Source organism: Phoxinus phoxinus, assembly GCF_949152265.1.
Source record: "Phoxinus phoxinus genome assembly, chromosome: 6".
NCBI lineage: Eukaryota > Metazoa > Chordata > Actinopteri > Cypriniformes > Leuciscidae > Phoxinus > Phoxinus phoxinus.
In genome coordinates, this window is record NC_136881.1 from 11016420 (window position 1) to 11040191 (window position 23772).

At 38.4% G+C, this 23772-nt stretch overlaps 2 protein-coding genes across 24 annotated transcripts in view; one reads left to right on the forward strand and one right to left on the reverse strand.

Moving 5' to 3' along the window:
- LOC306999850 (piggyBac transposable element-derived protein 4-like) lies at positions 1 to 23687 on the reverse strand. 14 transcript variants are annotated; one of them, XM_079614896.1, is made up of 6 exons: positions 11473 to 11792; positions 7938 to 8068; positions 7673 to 7839; positions 5590 to 5786; positions 1601 to 2830; positions 1 to 1181 (listed from the first exon to the last, which is right to left on the reverse strand). In XM_079614896.1, exons 4-6 carry the CDS (start codon positions 5757 to 5759, stop codon positions 746 to 748), a joined length of 1836 nt encoding a protein of 611 aa, XP_079471022.1. In that variant the 5' UTR covers positions 5760 to 5786; positions 7673 to 7839; positions 7938 to 8068; positions 11473 to 11792; the 3' UTR covers positions 1 to 745. The 14 variants fall into 14 exon arrangements, with proteins under 14 accessions (XP_079471022.1, XP_079471021.1, XP_079471030.1 ...); XM_079614895.1 differs by lacking the exons at positions 7673 to 7839; positions 7938 to 8068; positions 11473 to 11792 and adding exons at positions 15507 to 15682; positions 15761 to 15863; XM_079614904.1 differs by lacking the exon at positions 11473 to 11792 and adding an exon at positions 12346 to 12758 and having other exon boundaries at positions 7673 to 8068.
- LOC306999848 (piggyBac transposable element-derived protein 4-like) overlaps positions 23110 to 23772 on the forward strand; it is a 16045-nt gene continuing 15382 nt past the window's right edge. For 2 of the 10 annotated variants that reach the window (XM_079614887.1, XM_079614882.1), the window contains exons 1-2: positions 23162 to 23409; positions 23663 to 23760. Coding sequence is in view for 2 of the 10 variants with exons in the window: in XM_079614881.1 (XP_079471007.1) it covers positions 23221 to 23409 (189 nt within the window). In the remaining 8 variants the exon portion in view is untranslated. Of the gene's footprint in view, positions 23761 to 23772 lie in introns of all 10 variants that reach the window. The other 8 variants (XM_079614881.1, XM_079614883.1, XM_079614885.1 and 5 more) reach the window with 7 other exon arrangements.

Here is a 23772-nt window from a genome sequence, read left to right on the forward strand (position 1 = left end):
GGAAAAACAGCAACAGTGAATTAGAAATTAGTGAATGAAGTGAATATACAGCAGCACACACGCCTATGCACACAATTGTATATTTATCAAAACCAGCAAGTACACAAACACAGTGATTTTTTTTGTCTTTATCTACATCCTGATTGCATTGCTCATTGTTAGAGTATGTGTGCTTTCAAAATCTTCAACAATAGTTCTCATATGGTGTTAAAACGGGAGTTTTTGCTTCAGTAATGGTGTCCATTGTAGTGGATGTAAAAATTCTGATAAAAAAGTGAGTTGAAAAATTAGGATATTTTCTATGCTGAAGAAGAGCAAATATCAATTGTTGAATTTATATTTACTAAGTGGAGAAAAAAAGTCAGGTCTGAATGGGTTAATGCCTCTTGAAGCATGGATTCAGCCCATTAAGAAGTCATTAAAAATATACATTTTTGCAAACATTACATCTTAATTAAACCAAGCCCATTTAATATGCAAGTTGATAAAACTCATGAAACGAAGTTGTAAATCCATTTCCAGTATGTTTTATTTGTAATATTTCAGCATCAGCAGCCATCAATATCTGTGGATGATGATTTGGTCATGTGTGAAAAGTCAAACTTTCCACCTCCTTTACAAAATGTAACAAACAAAACATTTAGGCCAACCCAAAATTCTGATAATTGAAATCAAGCAAAGCACCAAAAACTGAGAGATTGGGGGTGACGACCCTTAACATGGTTACATTCGCTGAAACCATAAATCAAAAGCCTTGTTTTTCATGCCAATCATTAAAACAGTCCCTCTCAGGCTGAAAGCACAACAACATATCACAAGTCACACACATGACTGGAGTTGTCTGTTTGCAGAGCCTGCACTTCCTTCCACCAATGTTGTCCAGTGTGATGTGCTTCGGCTTGTGGAAAGCAGGAACCACTGAGGAAGGGCGAGCTGAGAAAACTGGTGCTGAATCCTGAGGACTGATCTCTGCAAGCTCTAAAATAAGCACCTCCAAGAATGCCTTTCGGGTCATAGGCCTCTTGTTCTTTCCCTTAGCCATTAGTTCCTGCATGATGAATGCATTCTCTACAGTGATGTCCAAAAAGTGATTAAAAACACATTGATACCACTTCTTCGGTTTATGTAGAGCTCTGTAATGTCCAGTAGTGCAATTAGATGGATCCACCGCCTCCATGTTCCTAAGTGGAAATATAAAATGCATATTTTAAACTTTATACAGAGAGTAAATTATGGAAGCTCGTTTCTGCTTGATTTATCTCACAATTAAGACTTTTCCCACACAATTTATCTCTAGTAAGATACAAACTTGTAAGTGCGAGTTTACATCTCACAATTCTTTTTTTCCATCACAAAATACACAAAAAAAAGAAGGTAATTTCAAGTTTATATCTCACAATTCAGACTTTTTTTCTCAGAATTGTGAAAAATTCCAAATTGAGAGAACTTGGAATTGCAAGAAGAAAAAAAGGGAGAAAAAAAGTCGTAATTAAAAAAAAATTCTGTGGCGGAAACAAGCTTCCATAGTAAACGCATTGAAGACTGAAGGCACAGGTACAATAAAATGGACAAGGAACAACTCTGAATAAATTGTACTTACTTCTTGTAGTCCAACACCGCAGCTGGAATGGGGACCTGCACACGGGTCGGTTGAGCGTCACCCTTCACCTTCCTCTGCACAGTATCACCTTCATAGGCTTTATGGAAGGTGGAGCACATCTGCACTTCCTGTGAGTCTTTCCACTCAACAAACAGCAGCTCGTCATCCCTAATCCATCGCATGGTGCCGCGCGGAGCATTCCTTGACAGTCTGTTCACAGTTGTTTTTGGGAAACCTGCCCTGTTTGCCCACACAGCACCACAAGCCCAGACCTTTTTACACAAGAGGTCACTGAAGAGTGTGGGGCTGGTGTAAAATTTGTCTACAAACAGTTTGTACCCAGAGCCCAACATATTTTCATCCACCAATGCCATAACAGACTCATAACTCAAGCCCTCGCTCTGTGAAGAACATGACTTCCCCTCGTAAATAAAGAAGTCCCACGTATAGCCAGAGGTGCAGTCTGTCAGTGCAAAGAGTTTGTACCCTATGTTTGGAGATTCGTTTTTCATGCATCGCTTGAGTCCAGTTCTAGCCTGCGATGTCACCATTCTTTCATCAATGGTGATGTTCTGAAAGGGATGAAAAAATGTCTTGCAAGCCTCCCTAATGACTTGATACAGGGGTTGAATTTTACCCAGCCGTTCAAAGGCTGCGGTTCCCTTCCTAACGCGGTTCTTCTCATCCTCCCTGCTGTCGCTTAGATGAAGAGCTTTAGAGATTGACAGAAATTTCTGGTAAGACATGACTTTTGCAGGAAAGGACAGACTGAAGTGCTGGGAAACACTCCAATAGCCAGTCAGTGAAGAGCACTTGAACATACTCATGTAAATGACCAGTGCTATGTACGACTTCAAGTCACGTAGATAAATATTTTCCCACACCTTGCCCTTTCTCTGTTGGCGCTTGGCTCCATAGTCATTTGTGTGCCCTACGATGGTCTGCAATGTTGTTTTTGGGAACAACAGATGAAAAAACTGCAGAGGACTGCTGCATCTATTCTGCAAAATCTGAGGTCCAGGCTCTTGAGCGGGTTTGAAGTCTATATGAGGTGGCTTAACATCTGCTTCATCTAAGCTGTGCCATCTTTCTGTTGATACACCAGAGAAATTATTTTCACTCTCCCTTCCACCTCCATCAGCACTGGAAGAAAGACGGGATCTCTTTCTCCGTTGTGGGTTGTCCTCTGAATCACAGTCCTCCTCTGGTGGGTAAAGGTCAGATGAAGGTCTATTGCATGACACAAGAAGAAAACAATAGGATTAGCAATGTACTTGGTGAGTAAAATGGTAATTTTGGTCTGTCCCACCTCAGGTCAGGCAAAAAAACAAAACAATCATAATTTGAATAAATAATTTAAAGAAACTATAGTTTTATGTATTTGTGACTTTACAACAGTGAATTCTAAAAGTCTGAATTCTAGTTACAGTAGATATCTATACATGTGCATTTGTTGACAAGCAAATGCTTTCAAAAGCCAAGAAAAAACGACTGATGAGATGAGCAGTAGTCCAACCATAACAAAATACTAGCAGGAATGACAGAAACGTTTTAGTTTTCCTGAAATTCTTGTAACGTTTTCACAAACTCTAGGTGCGTCCCAATTTGTGTACTTGTGCACTATATTCTATACCATTCTGTCATAGAAATAGCATGTTCACATAAAATCCAAAAAAAAGTGCACTTTAAATATCCGGATGATGCACTTACCTGAAAAAAAAGGGAAGAGTGAAATATTGGAAACTTTTGCAGCTGTCAGAGGGGCTATCAGACTCAGAGGTTGCATGACAAAATAAACGTATAAAATGTATACACTTCACAGTTGAGTACATGGCACACGATAGTTGTGTCCCAAATAATGCACTATAAACTTTGTACTTAAACTAAGTGTTTGACTAAGTATCTGTAAGATGTATTTATTTGCAATCTATCCTAAGACGGAACTGTTAGATGATTTTTAACATTCCGGACAAACTATAAAACTCTGTGGGATGACACCAACAAACATTATAGCCCAAGTTGTCATCTTTCATAAATAACACTGGCCACTTGTGTCAGATGTAGGTTTTTCCTGTTTGTTGCGAGACAGGCAACTACAACTAACGTCGAAAGTATAAACAGTTTGTAACCTTGAATTAGCAAGCTCAAATAACAAAAGAATTCATGCATTGCTAATGGTGTATGAGGTTAGTATGTCTTGTTCTCTAAAGCTATGTTGGTGTGATGTATTGTGTGACATTGAAGGAAAGTCTCAGCTTTCAAATTGTCAAGTTTATAATAAACAATCATTTTGCCACTCTTTCTGGCATGACATTGCTGTAGATTCAATTGTGACAATTATGTAATCAGGGTATCTGCACATTTTTTTAAAGTCAAATTTCAGGCTTTTTAAGACCTGAGGAAATCAAAATTAATACCGTACATTAGGGGTGTGCAATATTAACAAAAATATATCTCGATATTTTCAACGTTTTGTTGATAATAATTAGATGATATTTTACTGATTTTGTACTGGTACCATGGTTGGTTTAGGCCTGTTGTTTACATTTACATTGTTGATAGCAGACTCACAAATATATTCATATTTAACATTCTATGCAGTGGTCAGTTCACAGTAGTGACTGAAATTAAATTTTTTATTAGGGGGCAATATTTGCCACCTTAAATTGATTTCCAGGGGCATTTTCACCTAAATATGGAAATTATTTCTAAACGTATTTAGAGGTATGCATCACCTTTTATGTCAAATTCTAACATTCAAATTAAATTCTATTAGAATAACACAGTACCACTGTCAAATTAATAATTAAATTAAAATCCATCCTTGCAGTGCAGAGGTGACACAGAAGCGGCATCCGAACTGGCATTACTATATTTACACTTAATTTGCAATTGCATAAATAAAGCTATTCAATATTTAAATATGAAATGATTTATAATTTTAACATATGAAATGTTAAATGTAAATATGAAACTAAACCCGCCAGTAGGTGGCGGTAAGTCACTGTCTTAATAAGCGAGTTGTTGGAGTCATTTATTCAACAGATTTGTTCAAACGGCCGATTCATTCATTGAATCAAATGATTCGTTCAGAACGCGGATTTCAGTTAAAAAAAATAATCATTGTCTGTTGGACTAGTTTCATTATGAAATTCTCGTCGGCGAAATAAAGGCGGAATGTTGACAATATAAAAAGTAACACACAATGTTAACTTTATTGTTAATTTAACTGTTGTATAAAATAAATAGCACATTTACAATTGTGCACAGCCGGAAAACGGCACTCTTGCTCATGTGACATTCTAATATAACAACATATGATATAAATATAATGAGACAAAAACTCATTTGGGGACATATCTATAACTGCACTGACATCACGCAGTGAAAGCAAGCATGAAAGACAAATACGATGTCAGCTCGAACTAGCAAATGCCTCGTACGTAGTTAAAACAATGATTACAATATCATCATAGTTCATAGACAATCCTAAACACAAAGAATGAACTTACTATTGAACTGACATTTACTCGTTCTCTTATCTTCTCCTCTCGCGTGCAGGAGACAGACCCAGGCTAATACGCTGCCGTAAATGACGCGAATTGTCACGTGAACAAGCAAATCCACAAAGATTGAATAATAAAAAATAATACGTACGCTAATTAGATAGTTTTCATTTGGAAAGTATTTAGATATGCCTAAGTCAAAGTGTCATCTAAAATTTAAGACCTTTCATATGTAAAAATAAGACTGTTCATAAGTAAAAATAAGACTTTAAGACTTTTTATGGCCTTAAATTTGAAAAATAGAATTTACGACCTTTTAAGACTTTTTAAGGATCCGCGGAGACCCTGGTAATTAAAAATCAATTTTTGTTATTCTAAAAACTTTTCCTTATGAAAAATTGACATGCGCCTACATGAAATTTGTGTCAATGCCAAGCCCTAGTTCTTAAGTACCAAATACAAATATGTTATAAAAAAACTCACCGATCTAGAACAGGGTCAAGACCATCAATAAACATTTCCTCTGCTGTGCTGTCCACACTGCTGGCCACACTGTCCTGGTCAAACATATCAAGATCTTCATCACTACTGGCTGTAACGTCCACCACATCATTCGTAGTAATTTTCTTGGGATCCACAGCAGAAGTGAGCATCAAAAGAGAAGGCGCTGCAGATGTTTGCTGTTGGATTTTAACAGGGAAAACAAAGAGTTAGTGGAATGTCTGTTGCAAGATTATCACATGCATCTATAACCAATTATAAAAAAAACAACAAACCAAAATACATAAAATGATTGGTTTAAAAAAAAAAAAAAAGGTGCCTTCCCCGCACCTCAGTGTTCAGCGCTCATGTTTCACTCTTGCTCTAGCGTTATCATCAATCCGCGGTGTGAAGGCCATTGCACACTGAGTCCGAAATTCGCATCCGAAATTTTCGCACGTTAAAAAATAAATACAACCTCACGTTATGTCAAACACGCTTGCACGCTGCCTCCGAAACTTTCGTCCATCATAAAAAAAAAAAAAACCGGGTTCGATTTTCTGCGTTTTTCGCATCCGTAACAAGCAGTTTGAATGGTGCTTTGACAATTCAGAGCCACCGAATACGAAAATTTCGGACTCAGTGTGCAATGGCCTTAACGCTGCAGTATAGATACAAATATACAGTATTTAATCATTTAAAATTCAAATTAAAAACTTAATACAAAGCCTTGAGCAACTGAAATGTGATTTTCTCTGTATGAAATCCATTAAGACATTTGACAACAGAACAAGCATGGATAATACGGTGAGTTGTCTGTAATATTTCTGTCATGTGGCAACCAAAAATTTTTTTGGAAAAGTCTCTCATTTTATTTTCTAATTTGTTATCATACTTTGTATAGAATATTTCCCTGTGGTCAGATCGATTACTGTTCGGATGGGTTTTGTAAATGGGCTTTTTACGATGAAGTTATGCTTTGTATTTAGTCTTTATAAACAAATGATCGTTCAGTTTTTTTTCTTCATTTGTCAAAGTAGAGATATTGAAATTAATCATTAATTTTGCTTTCAGGGATGACTGAGGTCTTACTGGGTTAAATGCCATGATACAATGAGCTAATGTCAACCGTTTGTGGCCCAGTTTCACAGAAAAGGCTTAGATTAAGTCAGGATTAGGCCTTAGTTCAATTAGGGCATTGAAATAGCTTTTATAAGCATGCCTCAAGTAAAAAACATTATCGTGTGCATCTTGAGACAAAACAATGGCACAGACATTTTAAGATGTTAGTGGCAAGTTGCGTTCAGTTAAAACAGCTCAAACAAGCATTTTAGTCTGAGACTAGATTTAAGCCTTATTTGTGAAACCGGCTATTTGTGTTAAGTTTATTTGTAAATAACTTTTTTAAATATGAGCCATTCATACGTTTTTTAAAAAAAAAAAAGTATTAAAGCTATATTTAAAAAATAGTATTGTTTTTTTTTTATATAGAAAATGGCAGTTTCACTTGTTTAAGGAGCTTTATAATAAACGTTTATTTTAAATTGAAATACAGTATATTTGACATGAAATACATCACACTCTGTGTCCAAGTATAATTTGTAATGACATGAACATAAGTATCACAAAATAGTCAACTGAAAACCCTTACAAAATAGTTACACATTTATTAAGATATATTTTTAAAGAAGACCTATTATGCAAAATTCACTTTTATAAGGTGTTTGACTTAGGTGAACACTGATGTGTCCCCGAAGTGTGGGACTTATGCCTCTTTTTACAAGATGTAAAATGTGTCTCGGATAACCCAAGAGTGTGTATGTGAAGCGTTAGCTAAAAAATACCCTATAGATAATTTATAGGGGGGGCATCCCTTTAAATGCAAGTGAGCTGGTGCTCCGGCCCCCTTTCAAGAAGAGGGTGGAGCTTCAAGAGCTCATGATCCGGCATACCGGCAACAGGGGCAGCATCAGTGAAAACAGGCATAGACAATGGTAAATTTAGCGAAGTTAGCCATACAGAGTGCCAACAAGCTCTTTCAGAAATACAATTTGGGAGGACTCAACACATGACGTGTGATACTTACTTTGTCTGCATCTGAAGTTTGCGCACGAAGCGTTGGTATTGACCCATCTCTCAGAATCAACCTTTTTGAAAATCCAGCGTTGACAAAACCCTTGTTTGTGAAGCAGTCGGGCGCAAAATGATTGGCGCAAACGTATAAGATTTTAGCAATGTTCTTTGGGGTATTTCCTTTGAAAATGAAATTTAACCACAATATCCTCAGTGACTCAGATTGTGGTAGTCTATGGAAACTCTTATGTTCCTTGGTACATCCCAAAACACAACACCTGTAATGCCTCTTTGGCGCAGACATTGTACAACTCCAGTTGCCTCTGTGCTTCTCACTCAGCGCTGCGTCTATGCTAACAGGGCAGATCGTCACCGGCTGTGGACGGGTCTTCTCTCTACGATGATGTCACTGTAGGGGGGAATTTGAATCAGCTCGTTTGAAGAGACTGCTTTTGATTTATGGGAATTAAAAAAAAAAAATGAGTGAGTGGATTTTTACCATTAGAGGCTGGTTGTTCGAACACACTGTGAACACATTTGGTGCGCAAACACCTTATAAAAGTGAATTTTGCATAATAGGTCCCTTTAAGTATTATTTGTAATGACATGAACATGTCACCACAAAATAGTCAAATGGAAAACACTTTCACAACATGGTTGGTTACACATTCATTACTATATTTTGTATCCATTAACTTTATACGTGATTTAAAATATTGCTCATGCTCATTGTATAGTGACTTTAAAATTATCGCTAAATATCAAAATCCATGTGAATATAGCTTATATCTAAAAAAAAAATTGTGTAACCTCCGCCCCTCACTCCCGTCTAGGGATGGGACGATTACCGGTTTCACGATCAAATGTACTGACAGTTAGTATTATCGTCTAAAATTTAATTATCATTAAAACCGTGTTGGATTATCGCGATTTTAATAACTCACTGTAAATCCTGCCCAGCCAGCAACAGTCTGACGCAGGTGCAGCGCGCAATGTTTGTTTTGTTTTTTATTCGAGAAGGAATGGCGGATGGCAGTGACTGTACTTGGCAGAATTTTCAGCCTTTTAAGAGGACCAAATCTGAGGTGTGGTCATATTTAGGCTTTTACAAAAGTCCTGAGGGAAACTTAATCGAGGATGGTCACCCTGTCTGCAGAACAAAAAGTCACTGCAATATAAACACTTTAAATCTGCCGAGTCGTCTTGTGTGACCATTACCCACTGTTGTATAGTGAACAAGTTAACTTTGACCTCAATACCAAAACTACGTCTGTGAAATAATTAGGTGCAAAATGTTGTTTTGAGTTGAAATATTTTCTCACTCACTTGAAATAAACGTGAAGCTTCTGCGAAAAAATGTTTGCAGCAAGTGGCTTTGAACCAAAGACGAACGAACAAGTTCAAGCAAGACTACTATTAGTATTAAGAGTGACATTTAAGGGATAATAATGTATAGATTCATTGTAAGTTACACTTATTAGACCGATTTTTTTTTTGTTTAACCACATAATTACATAATCACATATTGAATTGAGATTAATGTTTTAAATCTTACCTGTTTATAAATCGATTTCGTTCAGCGTACAAAACAATCGTCCAGACAAGATGATCACAACAATATTATTCAAACAATATATTTGAATGAAAGGAGAGAGAGCGTCCGTTGATACATGGATGTGCGCTGTGTTATAATGCGTTGCTATGACGACGGTCATTATAATGAAGGAAATGTCACAGGATAGATTCTTGCTTTAAAGAGTGCATAGAGCTGCTCGTTTTATTTGTTTGTTGATTTTCAAATATAAAACTTGTTGAAATGTTTTCAGTGTGAGCATCAGTTATTTTTAAACACTTTCATCTCGTTTTAACAAAACGTGATATTGATAATCACTATAATTAAGGTCACTATAATCGTGATATGAAATTTTCATACCGTCCCATCCCTACTTCCGTCATGGCTCTGCTCTGAATAAGGTCTATTGGAGCAAATAAAGTTGAAGTAGTTCTATAGTTGTGTTCCAAATGACGCAGCATACACACATTTATGAAGGTAATGTGATGCCATAAAGAATCACATGAGCAGGGTAAGATTTGTGAAAGTGTACATAAGTTTGCAAGCAAAAATTTGATTTGCATGCATGCACAAGAGAAGATTTGTAAAGGTGTAAAAGGCAATTTAAAACTTTACAAATCTTCTCTTGCGAATGCAGCTTTAATTTACGCTTGCAAACATATGTACACTTTCACAAATCTTACCCTGCTCATGCGATTCTTTATGGCATCATAGTTCACACACATTATGCAATCAACAGTGTCATGGATGAATTTTAAAGGGGTCATGAACTGGCTTTAAAAAAAAATTGTATACTGTTGTCGGAGGTCAACTTATGACGTTCACGTGGTTTTTACATTCAAAATGAATAAGGAATAGGCTATTTTCTACCCGGGTTTTCTGCCTAGCACCTGAAACGTTCGGTTTATGGGCGTGCCGCATTGAAGACTTGAAAGTAAACACCCACTGCTATGATTGGATAACAGTTTTGCATATTATAATGAGTTTCGACTCCCCTGTTAGTTCACGTGGGGAATTGTTATGAAAACTTCCAATGTAGAAAAATGGCAACCGGAATGATTCACCCATACATGTTCGACCCAGAGTCTGGTTAGACATGTACTCAGTAGATATCAAACGATCTGTAACAATGCAATACTAGACATAAAAAAACATTTTTACTCACATAAGTGTGTTGCGCCATTCCTGTCGGATCCAATATAGAAGGCACAGCATCGTTTTTTAATCTCATTCTGTCTGCAAATCCAGCCTCAACCTGTATCTTGTTTACAAAAGAATCCGCGCTGAAATGAAGCGAACAGACGCGCAATGTCTTGCCCACGTGAGCTGGAACTTCATTGAAAATAAAGTTCAACCACGCATTCCTAAAATTGGAATCCGAAGGAAGCCTATGTAGCGACTGTGTTCTTCCACAATCAGGCACTGCACAATATTTTGTAATCTTCAGCGGCATTTTTATTGCTTGGTATAGCGCCACATATGCATATGTTATTTACCTATTAAATATCACGAGCGAATCAGTGGGCGGGGCTACAGAATTAGGCGTTGTTCTTCTGTTGAGGCGGTGTTTTCGCTGCTCTCTGACGTCACAGGTAGGCCAATTCGCAGATCCCTCGTTTGATGAGCCAGCTGTAAAAGCTTTTATTTGACTAAAAGGAAGTTTTCAGCGCTTACATGATAGTATTATATTACGATGACCTTTTATACACCAAAAGTTGATTTCTCAATTCATGACCCCTTTAAGGTTTTGACATTCTGCATTTAGTCTGATACTAGCTCCTCCCCCTCTTCTACGTAATTAAAGCTGCGACAGATGAGTGCATTCCAAACATTCCACGTTTATTCGTTTTTTTCCCGGTTAAATAAATGCATAATCCGGGTATTTAAAGTGTACTTTTTCTGTTTGGAATTATCAGTGAACACTATTCGATATACTATAAAACGCCATAGACGAATGCATAAGAACGCAAATTGGGAAGCACGTTTTGAGTTACCACAGTTCACAAAGGGATTCCGGTGTTTCGTGTAAACGAATTATGAATGAATGTAACATCGTTTGTCGCGCTGTTGCTCTTATATTTATCTCTATTACGCGTTTAAATATAATGAAAGACTGATTTCTATCAATGTGCATATGGAAACTGCTAGGCCATTGGTAAAAACATCTCTAACTACTCATATTAAACGATCTGTAACAGAAAGCAATAGTGACGCTTGGTAAAAATAACATTGTTACTCACACGTGAGTGTTGCGAGATTACGGTAGGCTTCAGTATAGTCGGCACTGCATCATCTTTTATTTTCAGCCTCTCTGAAAAGCCTGCGTCGAACTGCGTCTTGTTTGTAAACGAATCCGCAGTAAAATGAAGCGAACAGACAAACAGTGTCTTATTGACGCGATCTGGAACCCCGTTAAAAATAAAGTTCATCCACGCGTTACTAATGTTAGGATCACGCGGAAGGCCGTGCAAAGATTGCGCTTTTCCACAACTCAGCACTGCACAACGTCTCGTAATCCTCAGAGGCATCTCGGTCGTTTTGTTGCTGTGTTTGCGTCTCTTTTGCATTTGCTCTCCTCCTCCTACATACGTGATCGGTGGGCGGGGCTAAAGAGGCAGTGATGTAGAAGTAGGCGTTGATCTTCTGTCGAGAGTCGAGACGGTCTGGTCTCTTAGAAGCTTGGTTTCTATAATATATGTTTTCGGATTAACAAGGAAGTTTGAGTTCTGCAATTTACAGGACGTTTTAATAGTGCAATTTCCTCGTATATGTCAAACGATCGAAAGGAAAATTGTATCACATCCCTACAGTTTTTGAGTAAGCTCGGGTTTTGAATAGAAAATGAGCTAGTTCTAGCGAACCTGGCAACCCTACACGGTCTTCCCCTCCTTTTCGAGAGCTTTTTCTGCTCGGGTTGGTCAGATAGCATTTCAGTTCCGGAGGCGTCCCCATCGTTACTGTTCGAATCACTAATTTAGCAGAACTGTTTCATGACAATAACGTGAGATAGCAGGTTAGTAGAGGCCTACAGCGGTGCACTGGGTGTATAAAACACAAAACCTTGCATTCTAAGCACTCCGTACAAAATATATAGGCTACAGAATCATACTTACAGGTTGTGATCCTTTACATGTTGAGGCGCAAGAAGGCCCAAATAATGTGGGTACTGTCCCATCTTTAACGAATAAACGTTTTGCAAATCCTGCATTGACCTCGGAAAGATTTGAAAAGCAGTCGTCAGTAAAATGACGGGAACACAACAAAAGGTTGGAGTTATACTGCTGTGGTATCACTGTAAAAATGAATTTCAACCACTGACTCTTCACATCCTCATCCTTTGGCAGTCCATGCAACGTGGATTTGATTTCGCAGCGCAGAAAACAGCGTCTTCTCGACATGTCGACAACAACAACACGAACCAACAACTCTTATTCCAGCTACAACTACAAGCAGTTCACAATAGCTTCCTTCTTTTTGGGAGACATTTTTGTCGTGCACTTTTAAACAGTGTAGACCTTAGAGAGGCACGTCAAATGCAAATGAGCTGCTGCTCCCCACCCCCTTTCACTCACTGCTACTGTGAATACTGGAGTTCAGAAGAACAGGAGTCGGACACTGAAGAAAGAAAACTCCGGCAGCTACACAAATACGATTCTGCATGCTTAGTTGACGAATTTATGTAGTTACTGTACAGTCCCCCACACAATCTCGATACTTACGTATTCTGGGCATGCAGTTGGATAACGGACAGTTGGTATTGATCCATCCTTAATTAATAACTTCAATGCAAATCCTGCCTTGTACTGACCCTCGTTTACAAAACAGTCTGATGTAAAATGGTTAGCACAAACATATACGTATTTACCTACTTTTTCGGGCGCATTCCCTTTAAAAATAAAATGAACCCACCGCATCTTTAGTGGCACAGATGCCGGAAGTAAATGCACACTCTTATGCTCATTCCTACAGCCAACTACAGAACATCTACCACGTTGCTGGGCCATTTTAGTGTAAGCACTAGCTGGTCTAGCAAGGAGATAAACATAGGGTTATGGGGCATGTGTGTTGGGGAAAAAAACTTTAGATATTCCAAGAAGTGCGCTTTTTCTTCTTGATTTGTGGCGGTTCGCAACACAAAGTACATTGCCGCCACCTATCGATCGACTGGGCCATTACACACAAGTCACTGCTTATTCAGTCCTTATGGTTTTATGGATGATTTAATATCTAATTTCTCAAATTGTTCGTTCTAAGTAGTTAGAAGATCCAGTACTGACATATAAAACAAAACTATATGCATTTGATAAATGAATGATTGATTGATTTTGAACACTTATTAATCATACTTACAGGTTGTGATTCAGAGAAGCAAGTTGGTCCAAATAAACTACTGCCCCATCTTTCATGGACAAGCGTTTTATGAATCCTGCGTTAAACTCGCCGAGATTCAGGAAGCAGTCGTCAGTAAAATGACGAGAACACAACACATGGTTGGGAGTATACTGCTGTGGTATAGTTTTAAAAATGAATTCTAACCATTGATTCTTCACACCCTCATCCTTTGGAAGTCCGTACAACGTGGATTTGCTTTCGCAACGCAGAAAACAGTGTCTTCTCGACATGTCGACAACACGAACCAACAACTCTTCCAGATCTCAGCTACAACTACAAGCAGATCACAAGCCTCCTCCTTTTGGGAGACATTTTTCACGCACTTTTACTAAACACTTTTTCACAAAACACAGTCTTCTTGACATTATGTAAAACACACACACAGGCCGCTACAGTGTTTGAGGGCGAGTCAAAAGTGTGCGTTGTTCCAGAGCAGCCAATAAAGATCATAATGTATTACCGCGTTACTCATGCAGGTCACGAAAGTGAGACTGTCTGGAAATGGAATTAATCATTTATTAACCCCTACTCATCTATTTATTTGTCTATAATTTACTTTAATGTATTTTTAATTTATTTTAGTATTTATTTCTCATATTTTATTTATTTATTCTCCTTTATCTTATGGTATGATTGTCTGTTGTCTGATTAATAAGACATTTCACATTTTGTACCAGGCCATTTATGGTTGTTAACAAGTTTATAGTGTTCAATAAAGTTCTTAAAAAAACCCATTTACATTTCATATTAAAGTCATGGCTTATTTGATGTTAAGCTTCAAAGAAAAGACTACAATAAAATATAGGCTATTAAAAGCAAAAAAAAAATTGGAAAATTGCTGGAATTGACCCTTTTCACATTTACGGGTTTCTCAGAAGCAGAAGTCGTCAGTTGGGTAAACTTACATATTGGTGAATGAGAGATTACATTAAATATATTTTTTTGTGAATAATATACTCCACAATAGTGTTTTTACAACTTTCAAAAAGAGTAAAAAAATATAGAGATTAATAACAGCAGTCAGAAAAGAGAAATATGTAAATTTGACCGTCACTCCCACAAAAGTGTTAACTTTTTCTTTTAGTCATTTGCAATCACAAACTGTACCTTTATATTATTGTGCTGTAATGAATTTAAGCCCTGAAGAATCTCTATTATCATGTCCTGTGTGTGTCTGACTTCTGATCTTTAAAGGTCCTATGACATGCTGCTTTTTGGATGCTTTTATATAGTCTCTTTCCCGAAATTCAGCTTTGGTGCAGAATTAGAGCCACTGCGAGCCAGTCCCACAAGCCTTCCTTTTGGACGTGCCATTTCTGAATCTGCAGCTTTAAAAGAACACGCTGACTTTTTAGGACTTATAGCTTCACCGTATCCCCCAGACTTAGATTAGTCCATACATACCCTTCTCATCTCCGTGCGTGCCGTAACTCTGTCAGACACACCCACCGCTAGCCTAGCACAAAGACTGGAGGTAAACGGCTCCAGCTAGCATACTGCTACCAATAAGTGACAAAATAACACCAACATTTAAATAACACCAACACCAACATAGTCACAGCGTGTACAAATAACAAGGTCACATGAGACACAGGCATCTTCTAACCGTATACATACTGGGAAGGAACTATACTCTCAGAAGGTGAAGCACTGCTACTTGGGCGGAGTGATTAGCGCTCTAACACCGCTCATTTGTTACTGGGGCGATAGAGCGCATTCATGACAACACAATACTAACATTACAGGGGATACATGGAGCCCGGGAACAACTGCAATATTAGTGACCACCCTATTCATGTAATAGTGTCACTAACGTTGCATTAGATCTAGCCAATGGCACTGTTAGTAGGCTAGTCTTCTAAAAACATAACGGAATACTTACCGCAGCCGCAGGTGATCCACTTTGTCCTGTCTTTACTATCGATGGGATGGCCGTATCCTTCAGCACACGTTTCATGGTCCGTGTGGCAAATTCCATTTTTTCAAAATAGTCATCCTCAGTGAAATGTTGTGAGCAAACACGATGGTACTTGATGATGGCTACAGGTGTGTTTGGATCTATATCCAGAGCAAGTAGCCATAGATTCACCAGGTCAGCGTTTTTGGTTGGAATTCTATGAAACATCATGGTATTACCTGGTCTCCCCTGTTTATTGTCGCAGCTCTTTACAATACAGCGAACACCCATGATTGTAAACTATGCATTTACTATCTAGTAATCAACTCTTTCTTCTTCTGTTGTTTAATGGCAGTTGGCAAACCATCTAAAAGTTGCATTGTCCGCCACCTACTGGATTGGAGTATGGACCACTACTTGCTTGAAAATAATAATAATTTTACCAGTCCTGTATCATTTAATTTTTTTTAACAATTCCTCATGTATTATACAATTTGTTCCCTCTAATACACTCCAACTCACCACGGGGCTTCTCAGGTGCTGCGAGCAAATCACTCCGCATAAGTAGCAGAGCTTCGCCTTCTGATGATATAGTTTAACTTCACAGTAGTATGTATATGGTTAGAAGATGGCTGTGTCTCATGTGACCTTGTTATTTGTACACGCTGTGACTATACAAATCACAACATGTAAATAGGAAACTGTTGGTGTTATTTTGTCACTTATTGGGAGCAGTAGGCTAGATGGAGCTCCAGTAGGCTCCAGTATTTGTGCTAAGCTAGGCTAGTGAAGATGAGAAGGGTATGTATGGACTTAACTACAGTGAATAATAAGCTTAAGTCCCAAAAAGTCGGCGTGTTCCTTTAAATGCTATTGAGGAGGAGACGTGGGGCAGGGTGGAGGTGTGGCCTTGACCAGCTTGAGGCCACGGTACCATGCGCTAATGTTTACAGTGGATGTATCGCAAATTATGGCTCGTAGACGCGCAGTATTTCAAGCTTTCCAGTTTGACCCAGAATCTGATCCGGATGGAGAAGCCCCTGTTCCAACGCAGACAACAGCAGGACGTCTCCGATTGGTTAGTTTAAAATATTGTGTCTGGATACGGTACTTTAGTTGGTTTGTTTATGTACTGCTAGCAGCTAACTTATGCTGTTACAGATATTATCATGTAGCTAGCTAACGCTAGCCTACGTTGTTGGCTTTTCATATTGCTCTGATTTGCTATCGTTCTAAAGCTGTATTAGCATCTATATCAGTTATCTTCGTAGTTTAGAAAAGAAATACTCTGGCTCATTTTTTAATGACAAAGTTCTCCATGTCCACGTATGTTGAAGTCATGTTACACATAACCCATGATTTACTCCTGAAGATTTAACACTCTGTCTGTCATATATATCAGCTATAGATACTAACCAGCGCCTCGCATTTGTCCATTCTCATCTGATCATCACCCTGGTTTGCAGAGCTGCACACTCATAGTCATTTTAATAAGGGGAAATGCGGATATCGCGCGCGCCATAACACCAACAGCAGAAAGGTTATCCAAATAACAAAGAAGCGCACAACACTCGCGTTACAGTGCGTGTATTCACACACATGATGCCATCTACCTTTACAGTAGCGACAGTAACTGGGCTGTTAGCTGCAGAGCTAATGTTACAGCCATATTCTAAGGGTAACAACCGTAACCATGCAGTAAAGCAACACAATTATATAGCATTAATTGACTTACTTGTCCGAGGTTTGTAACTGAGCCAAGGAGAGTTGGTACTGATCCAGACTTTATTTTCAGACGTTCAGCAAGGCCAGCTCTGTATTGGCCCAAGTTGAGGAAACAGTCATCCGTGAAATGTTTGGCGCAGGCATGCAAAACTTTGGGAAGTTGTGTCGGCACATTTCCAGAAAACATAAAATTAAGCCACTGGTTCTTCAGAGACTCCGATGAAGGAACTAAAAAAAGATTTTTGTGTTCATTTGAACATCTAAACACTGAGCAACTGGCATGCTTCCCTCGTTTGCAAGCCATGATGTCTCGAGGAAAAAAACAATATCACGCTTGCACGGTCATCATAGCTCATTTTCTCATGGGCGGGCCAAGTTCTCTGAGCAGGCAAAGCAGAGAAAGGGGAGGTAACCTTTCCCCATATGACGACATATAGGGAATATTCCAGGTTGGCTCATCTGAGCTTTCATTTTCTCAAAGGCGGAGCAGGATCAAGAGGTCCTCGCTGTTCGCTGCAGCCTTGAAGCACGACGACGTAGCTGGATCAAATCCAACACGTACTGGACGCGCATGCGCGTTGGTGCGTTTTGGTGACGTCATATATGCATGCGCACTAGTAGAGAGTTGGTGAACAATCTGCCTTGGAGAAAGTGTGGTCTCTATCCAATAAATATTTAATCACTAATAAGGTTAAAGAGGTATCATTCAAGTTGTTACATTGATTTTACCCAGTCAATCTTTATATCCAAAAAATGTCTCCTGAGTTGGATCCCCTATGCTCCTTCTGTGGAGTGAAAGATGAGTCTGTACCTCACCTTTTTTGGGATTGTGTTCATGTAGCTACTTTTTGGAAGAAATGTTGTCTGTTTGTACGTGCTTCTTTATTAGTTCATTTTGTTGGGTGTTTAAGGATGTCTTATTTGGATTTTATAACTCTGACAAGAATCTAAAATACATTTATTTTTATATAAAAGATAAAAATATCTATTTATTTTTCTAGCCAAGTTCTTTGTACACAAGTGTACATTTTTGTCTGTCAAACCTCTTTTTATTATTTTTTTCAAAGACCTGAAATGTTATTTGCTTACTATCTCTTCTTCCAACAATGCCAAAGCTTTAAAGTCTGTTACATTGTGCACAAAGTAATATTTTTGCTTTTTTATAATGAAAACAAAAAGGGACTCAAGGCATTTCTCTCTCTCTTGAATTTATCAATTTCATTATCCTTTATTTACTCAATTTATTATTATTTATTTCTAAAAAAAATTATGTTTATTTTAATTGCTTTTTACTTTACTTGCTTTTACTGGCATTTGTCTACTGTTTATAATTATATTATTGTTATTTAATTCTGTTTTGAGATGTAACTATGTATTTGCTGTTATATTTGTTCAATCATTTTTTTTTAAAAATCGCAAATAAAGTTGGTGAACAATCGCACATGCTCTGATCTTCCAAGAACAATAAAGTTAAATATAAATGGTCACTTGAGTGACTACTGCTTAATCTGACTGCTGTGATCAGTTTGTATATTAAACTTAAATGCAGTAAAAAAAAAAAAAAAAGTACGTACATGTCTTGCAGACAGACACTGAACAGCAAATTAAGAGGAACTTTATGTACAGATCACTGTGGAAAAACGAGTATAGCCATTAAAGAAGGAACTCTTACCAGGCAAAATATCATTAAGCACTTTTCCTTTTTTTTGACATCTGACAAGGTTTTTTTTTCTTGATGCTGTTATTATTCTTGCCTTTTTTTCCTTGAATGTGTACTTGAATTGTGTATTTTAAGATGTTTACAGACCTTATTGAATTGTACCTTTAGGATTAAAATGACAGAGACTTGATTCATTTTTGCTTCCACTCAACAGCAAATATGACCTGAATAAAATAAAATGGCTTTATTTTAAAATGTTCTATATACACGCATTAAAAAAATAATAATACTTGCGGTGAGGACATGCTATTAATCTATCAAATTTAGGTTTGAAATCATGTGATTTCAAATGTTGTAAAATTAACTATTTTGCATGTATGTAGACAGAAACTAGGATAACTTAAGCATTTATGTAAATAATTACTTATTCATCAATAATCACTTATTACTATTTAACAGTACTACTACTACACAGGTTAGAACATCATCTCATTACAATATTGAGCATACATATCACTTAAAGGTATAGCGGAGGATTTTCTTTTTCCGGGTGGGTAGCCTATACTATTGGTCCACCTAAGTGTCAATCATTCTGGTGATATGTTTACGTAAGGCCGTCATACGTGCTCGTCCCAATGTAGTTTTCGCTTTCTGGTGTATTATGTGTGATGAGTTACGGTTTCAGCCATTCCTTTGAAAATGGCTGAGGGTCGAAAGAGAAAAAATGTATACGAAGTGTATGATAAGAAGAGAAAGGCCGCAGAATATAGAAACAAGACCAGAGTGATTCTGGGTGAATATTTCACACGCTGGCGTGCGCTAAAAGCACAGGTTGGGCTTCCCACTGATGCCGCAGTCGCGAAGATTCTACCAGACAGGTAAAGTTTGTCATGCTATTTGGAGAAATCCATTTTAAATCACTGCTAGTAAAAGTTAATGTAAGCGTTCCCTCTCGGGAGCAAATAGAGTGTTGCGCATGTGCATTTTTAAAAAAATGGGAGAAAGTCTTTTCTAAAATTAGGAAAGATCCTCCGCTATACCTTTAAGAGACCAGCTCATGCGAATAATCCAGAGATTGGTACTGCGCATGCGTCTAGACGTCGCTAAAACACACCTCCATGTACGGTGGTAGCTGCCCCTGCCACGGAAAGATTTTACCCTTACTGAAAAGCTCTCGAAAAGGAGGGGCAGACCGTGTATGGTTGCCAGGTTTGCTAGCCCATTTTCTATTCAAAACCCGAGCTTACTCAAAAACTGTAGGGATGTGATACAATTTTCCTTTTGATCGTTTGACATATAAGAGGAAATTGCACTATTAAAACATCCTGTAAATTGCAGAACTCAAACTTCCTTGTTAATCCGGAAACCAAGATGCTGAAAGACCAGCAGAAGATGAACGCCTACTTCTACATCACTGCCTCTTTAGCCCCGCCCACCGATCACGTATGTAGGAGGAGAAGAGCAATTGCAAAAGAGACGCAAACACAGCAACAAAACGACCGAGATGCCTCTGAGGATTACGAGAGGGGAAAAGGAATAGTGAGAACTGTGAAAACTGTGGGGTTAAAGAAAATGTTGAACATAAATATTGTACTGTACATTGAATGAAGTGGAAAGACAGGTGAGGTTCAGGAGGGAGTGGAATCTGGTAGGGATACTGGGATCAGAAGGAGAAGGAGAAGGAATAAGAATCACTAGGAAGGCTCTATTTACTTTTTAAAAAGACTCAGGGTTATGGAGTAGAATTTAAAATGACATGATAATAGAGCATCACAGTCCCGCCCACAGCCCGAGAGAGCTTTGGTGCCGGAAGTAAATTTCCCATTCATTTCTCCCATTGACTTTTGGAAAAATCCGTATCTAAAGAGTTTTAGAGCATGTCTGAGGATAACCAGCTATGGCTGAACTCATAAGCATACAACATATCATTTCGAGTAAAAAAACGAAGAGAAAATCCAAAAAAAGGCAAAGGTACAAGACTGTGTACATATTTTCATTTCCGAGCGAAGGAACTACTCATCCCATAAACCACCGCGCCTCACTGAAGTCGACTGAAGCCACAGCCGCAAAAAAGCCTTTTGAGTGAATTTTATATATTAAATGTGTAGTTAATAGCAGTTATTTCAGTAATAATCGTGTAAATAAAAATAATAATATATTGTGTGGGTGTGTGAAAGCGGTTAACGATAGCGTTAGCAACATGGTGCAGCTCAGTCATCAACACACGTGTGTTCAGTCAGTGTGTAACGTTAGTTTGTGTGTTTATTTCAAAGCCCTTTATGACACAGGACACTCTGCTGACAGGACAGGTTGAGGTCCATGCTCATTTTCATGATGTTATAGTTCATCCTTAATTGTAATAACATTTAGTGTATTTTCTTAATATCCACAACAAGTGAAAATTAAAAAGTGATGGTCAGCAAACCAGCAAGTGCACAGCGCCACCGGTCTGATGCTTGGACCGGTGCATGGTCTGCTCTTGGACCGTCATATTCAGTTTATTAACTTGCCATGAATTATTACACAAATGTTCTAAATGCATGAAGAGGTATGCCTAGGCTTAATATTGTTTTGACAGTGGCATCATAAAATGCTTGATATGACTCATACCATATGAAGGCTACAGTAAGTTAGCCTATCTAAAGTGAACGATAAGTAAGGGATAATGTAAAGGTTGTTATAGCGAGCGAATACAACTCGCGAAAGGCGGATTATGAGCCCAAAGCGAAGCCTGAAGGGAGTTGTATTCGCTATAACAACCAACTCGCTATACATTATCCCGCTTATTACATGGCTACCTACCAAATAAATAAATAATTTGACACAAGATATTAATTTAAAAAGAAATGTATTGATTTAAAAACTATTTATATGGCTTCCGCTAAAGAAACAGTCCGTTCAAGTCTCTACCAGAGAATGTAGAGTAGACGGGCTCTGGTCTCTACTGTTAGAATCCTGCTTCCATGGCAACGCTCTGACCTTCGCGGGGTTTACACGACATCCACCAATCAGATGCATCACTGTGGGATTGTGGGATTGTTTAGGATTGTGGGTAATGAAGTACTTATCCAAGACATCGCGAATAAAAGGCATTTATCTCAAATCAAGGTTAGTGCCCCATGAACTTTTGGCGTTTATATGAGCATATACAATCGCTTAGTACAGCCGTTGCTGGTTTTAAGTCTACCATGTATGGTTACGTTTTTATGGCTTAAACCCCAAATGTCTATGGAGAAATTGTATTGAATTTTTACTTCCGGCACCGGCTGTGGGCGGGACTGTGATGCTCTATACACACTCCAGTTCAGTAGGCGGCATGCACCTAAACGTTGTTTGCAGTCGAAGAAGAAGAAGAGGATTACGAGGTTGAGCAGTGCCAGAGCCCGTCTACGGAGAGCCTGTTCACTCCGTTTATATACTGTCTATGGTTCACTTCCTATTAAGTCCTATTGTACCGAATTTTGGTTGTAGTTCCACCAGAGTTCCACTGGGGGCGATCGCCCCCGAGTGCAAAATGAATGGGAGTCTATGGGGCTAGACGGCTAAATGTGTCCCTTTCACCCGATTGCCGTTGAGAAATCTCAGATTTGATTGTAGGTTTGGCAAGTTCAACATGGGTTATAGGTCGAAAATTTAATGAACGAGTACTTATGTCCTTTCGATTTCTTACAGGTTGAGTTGTTGTTGCCCATAACACGCTAGCATTCTGCTAATGAACGCTGATTGGTCAGTGAAGGACTGGTTACGACCAGAGATACCGCTTGATGGCATCGTGGTATCTGAAGCGGGAACAGAATGTATTCTAGCAGAAACTCTTCTAGCCCGTGTATTTACCTGTGTCAGCTGTGCTGGCGATGCCTCGAGAGAGAAAAGAAAGTGCAGAGCGCGAAAGCACCACAGTGACTGAAGGATTGCCGTAAAGCAGTATCTCTGGTCGTACGATGTGTATGACGTCATTGACATTTTGAAAGACTTTTTAAAGCAAATAAGTGACTCTAAAAAATCTAACACCCAGCAATGTGCAATTTCTTTGCATCTCCTTTCGAATACAACATTCAAATTACTAGACAAAAAATTATATCTTGAGAAAAGTGGATTTTGAGGGGTATAGCTCCATAGACCTCCATTCATTCTGCACTCGTCCTGTGAGCGCCCTCATATGGAATCCGAGTGGAACTGCAACCAGTCAGAAGCCGGAAGTGTAGCGAGAGTGAACCTTCTCCCCTTATTAGACATTCTCTGGCAGTGCTGAGTTGTGGAAAAGCGCAATTTTTGCACGGCCTTCCGCGTGATCCTAAAATTAGTAAAGCGTGGATGACCTTTATTTTTAACGAGGTTCCAGATCGCGTCAATAAGACACTGTTTGTCTGTTCCCTTCATTTTACTGCGGATTCGTTTACAAACAAGACGCAGTTCGACGCAGGCTTTTCAGAGAGGCTGAAAATAAAAGATGATGCCGTGCCGACTATACTGAAGCCTACCGTAATTTTGCAACGCTCACGTGTGAGTAACAAAGTTTTTTTTTTACCAAGCTCGTTGGTAAAAAATATTTTACCAAGATCGTTTAATATTTAGTTAGAGACGTTTTTACCAATGGCCTAGCAGTTTCCATATGCACATTGATAGAAATCAGTCTTTCATTATATTTAAACGCGTAATAGACAAGGGTAAAAAGTCTATGTGAAAGATATTAATAAAAATGATGTTAATTCAACAAGCGCACATACCTGTATTTACTTCCTGTTTTCGGTCGAAGTCCACAGTAGTCGATTGTCGAGTTCACGGTTCACGCGCGTGATCATAGGTAACTAAGCAACAGTGGAGACTCAGACTGTCAGCTGTCAGCCGAAGACGGTACTGTGTGGT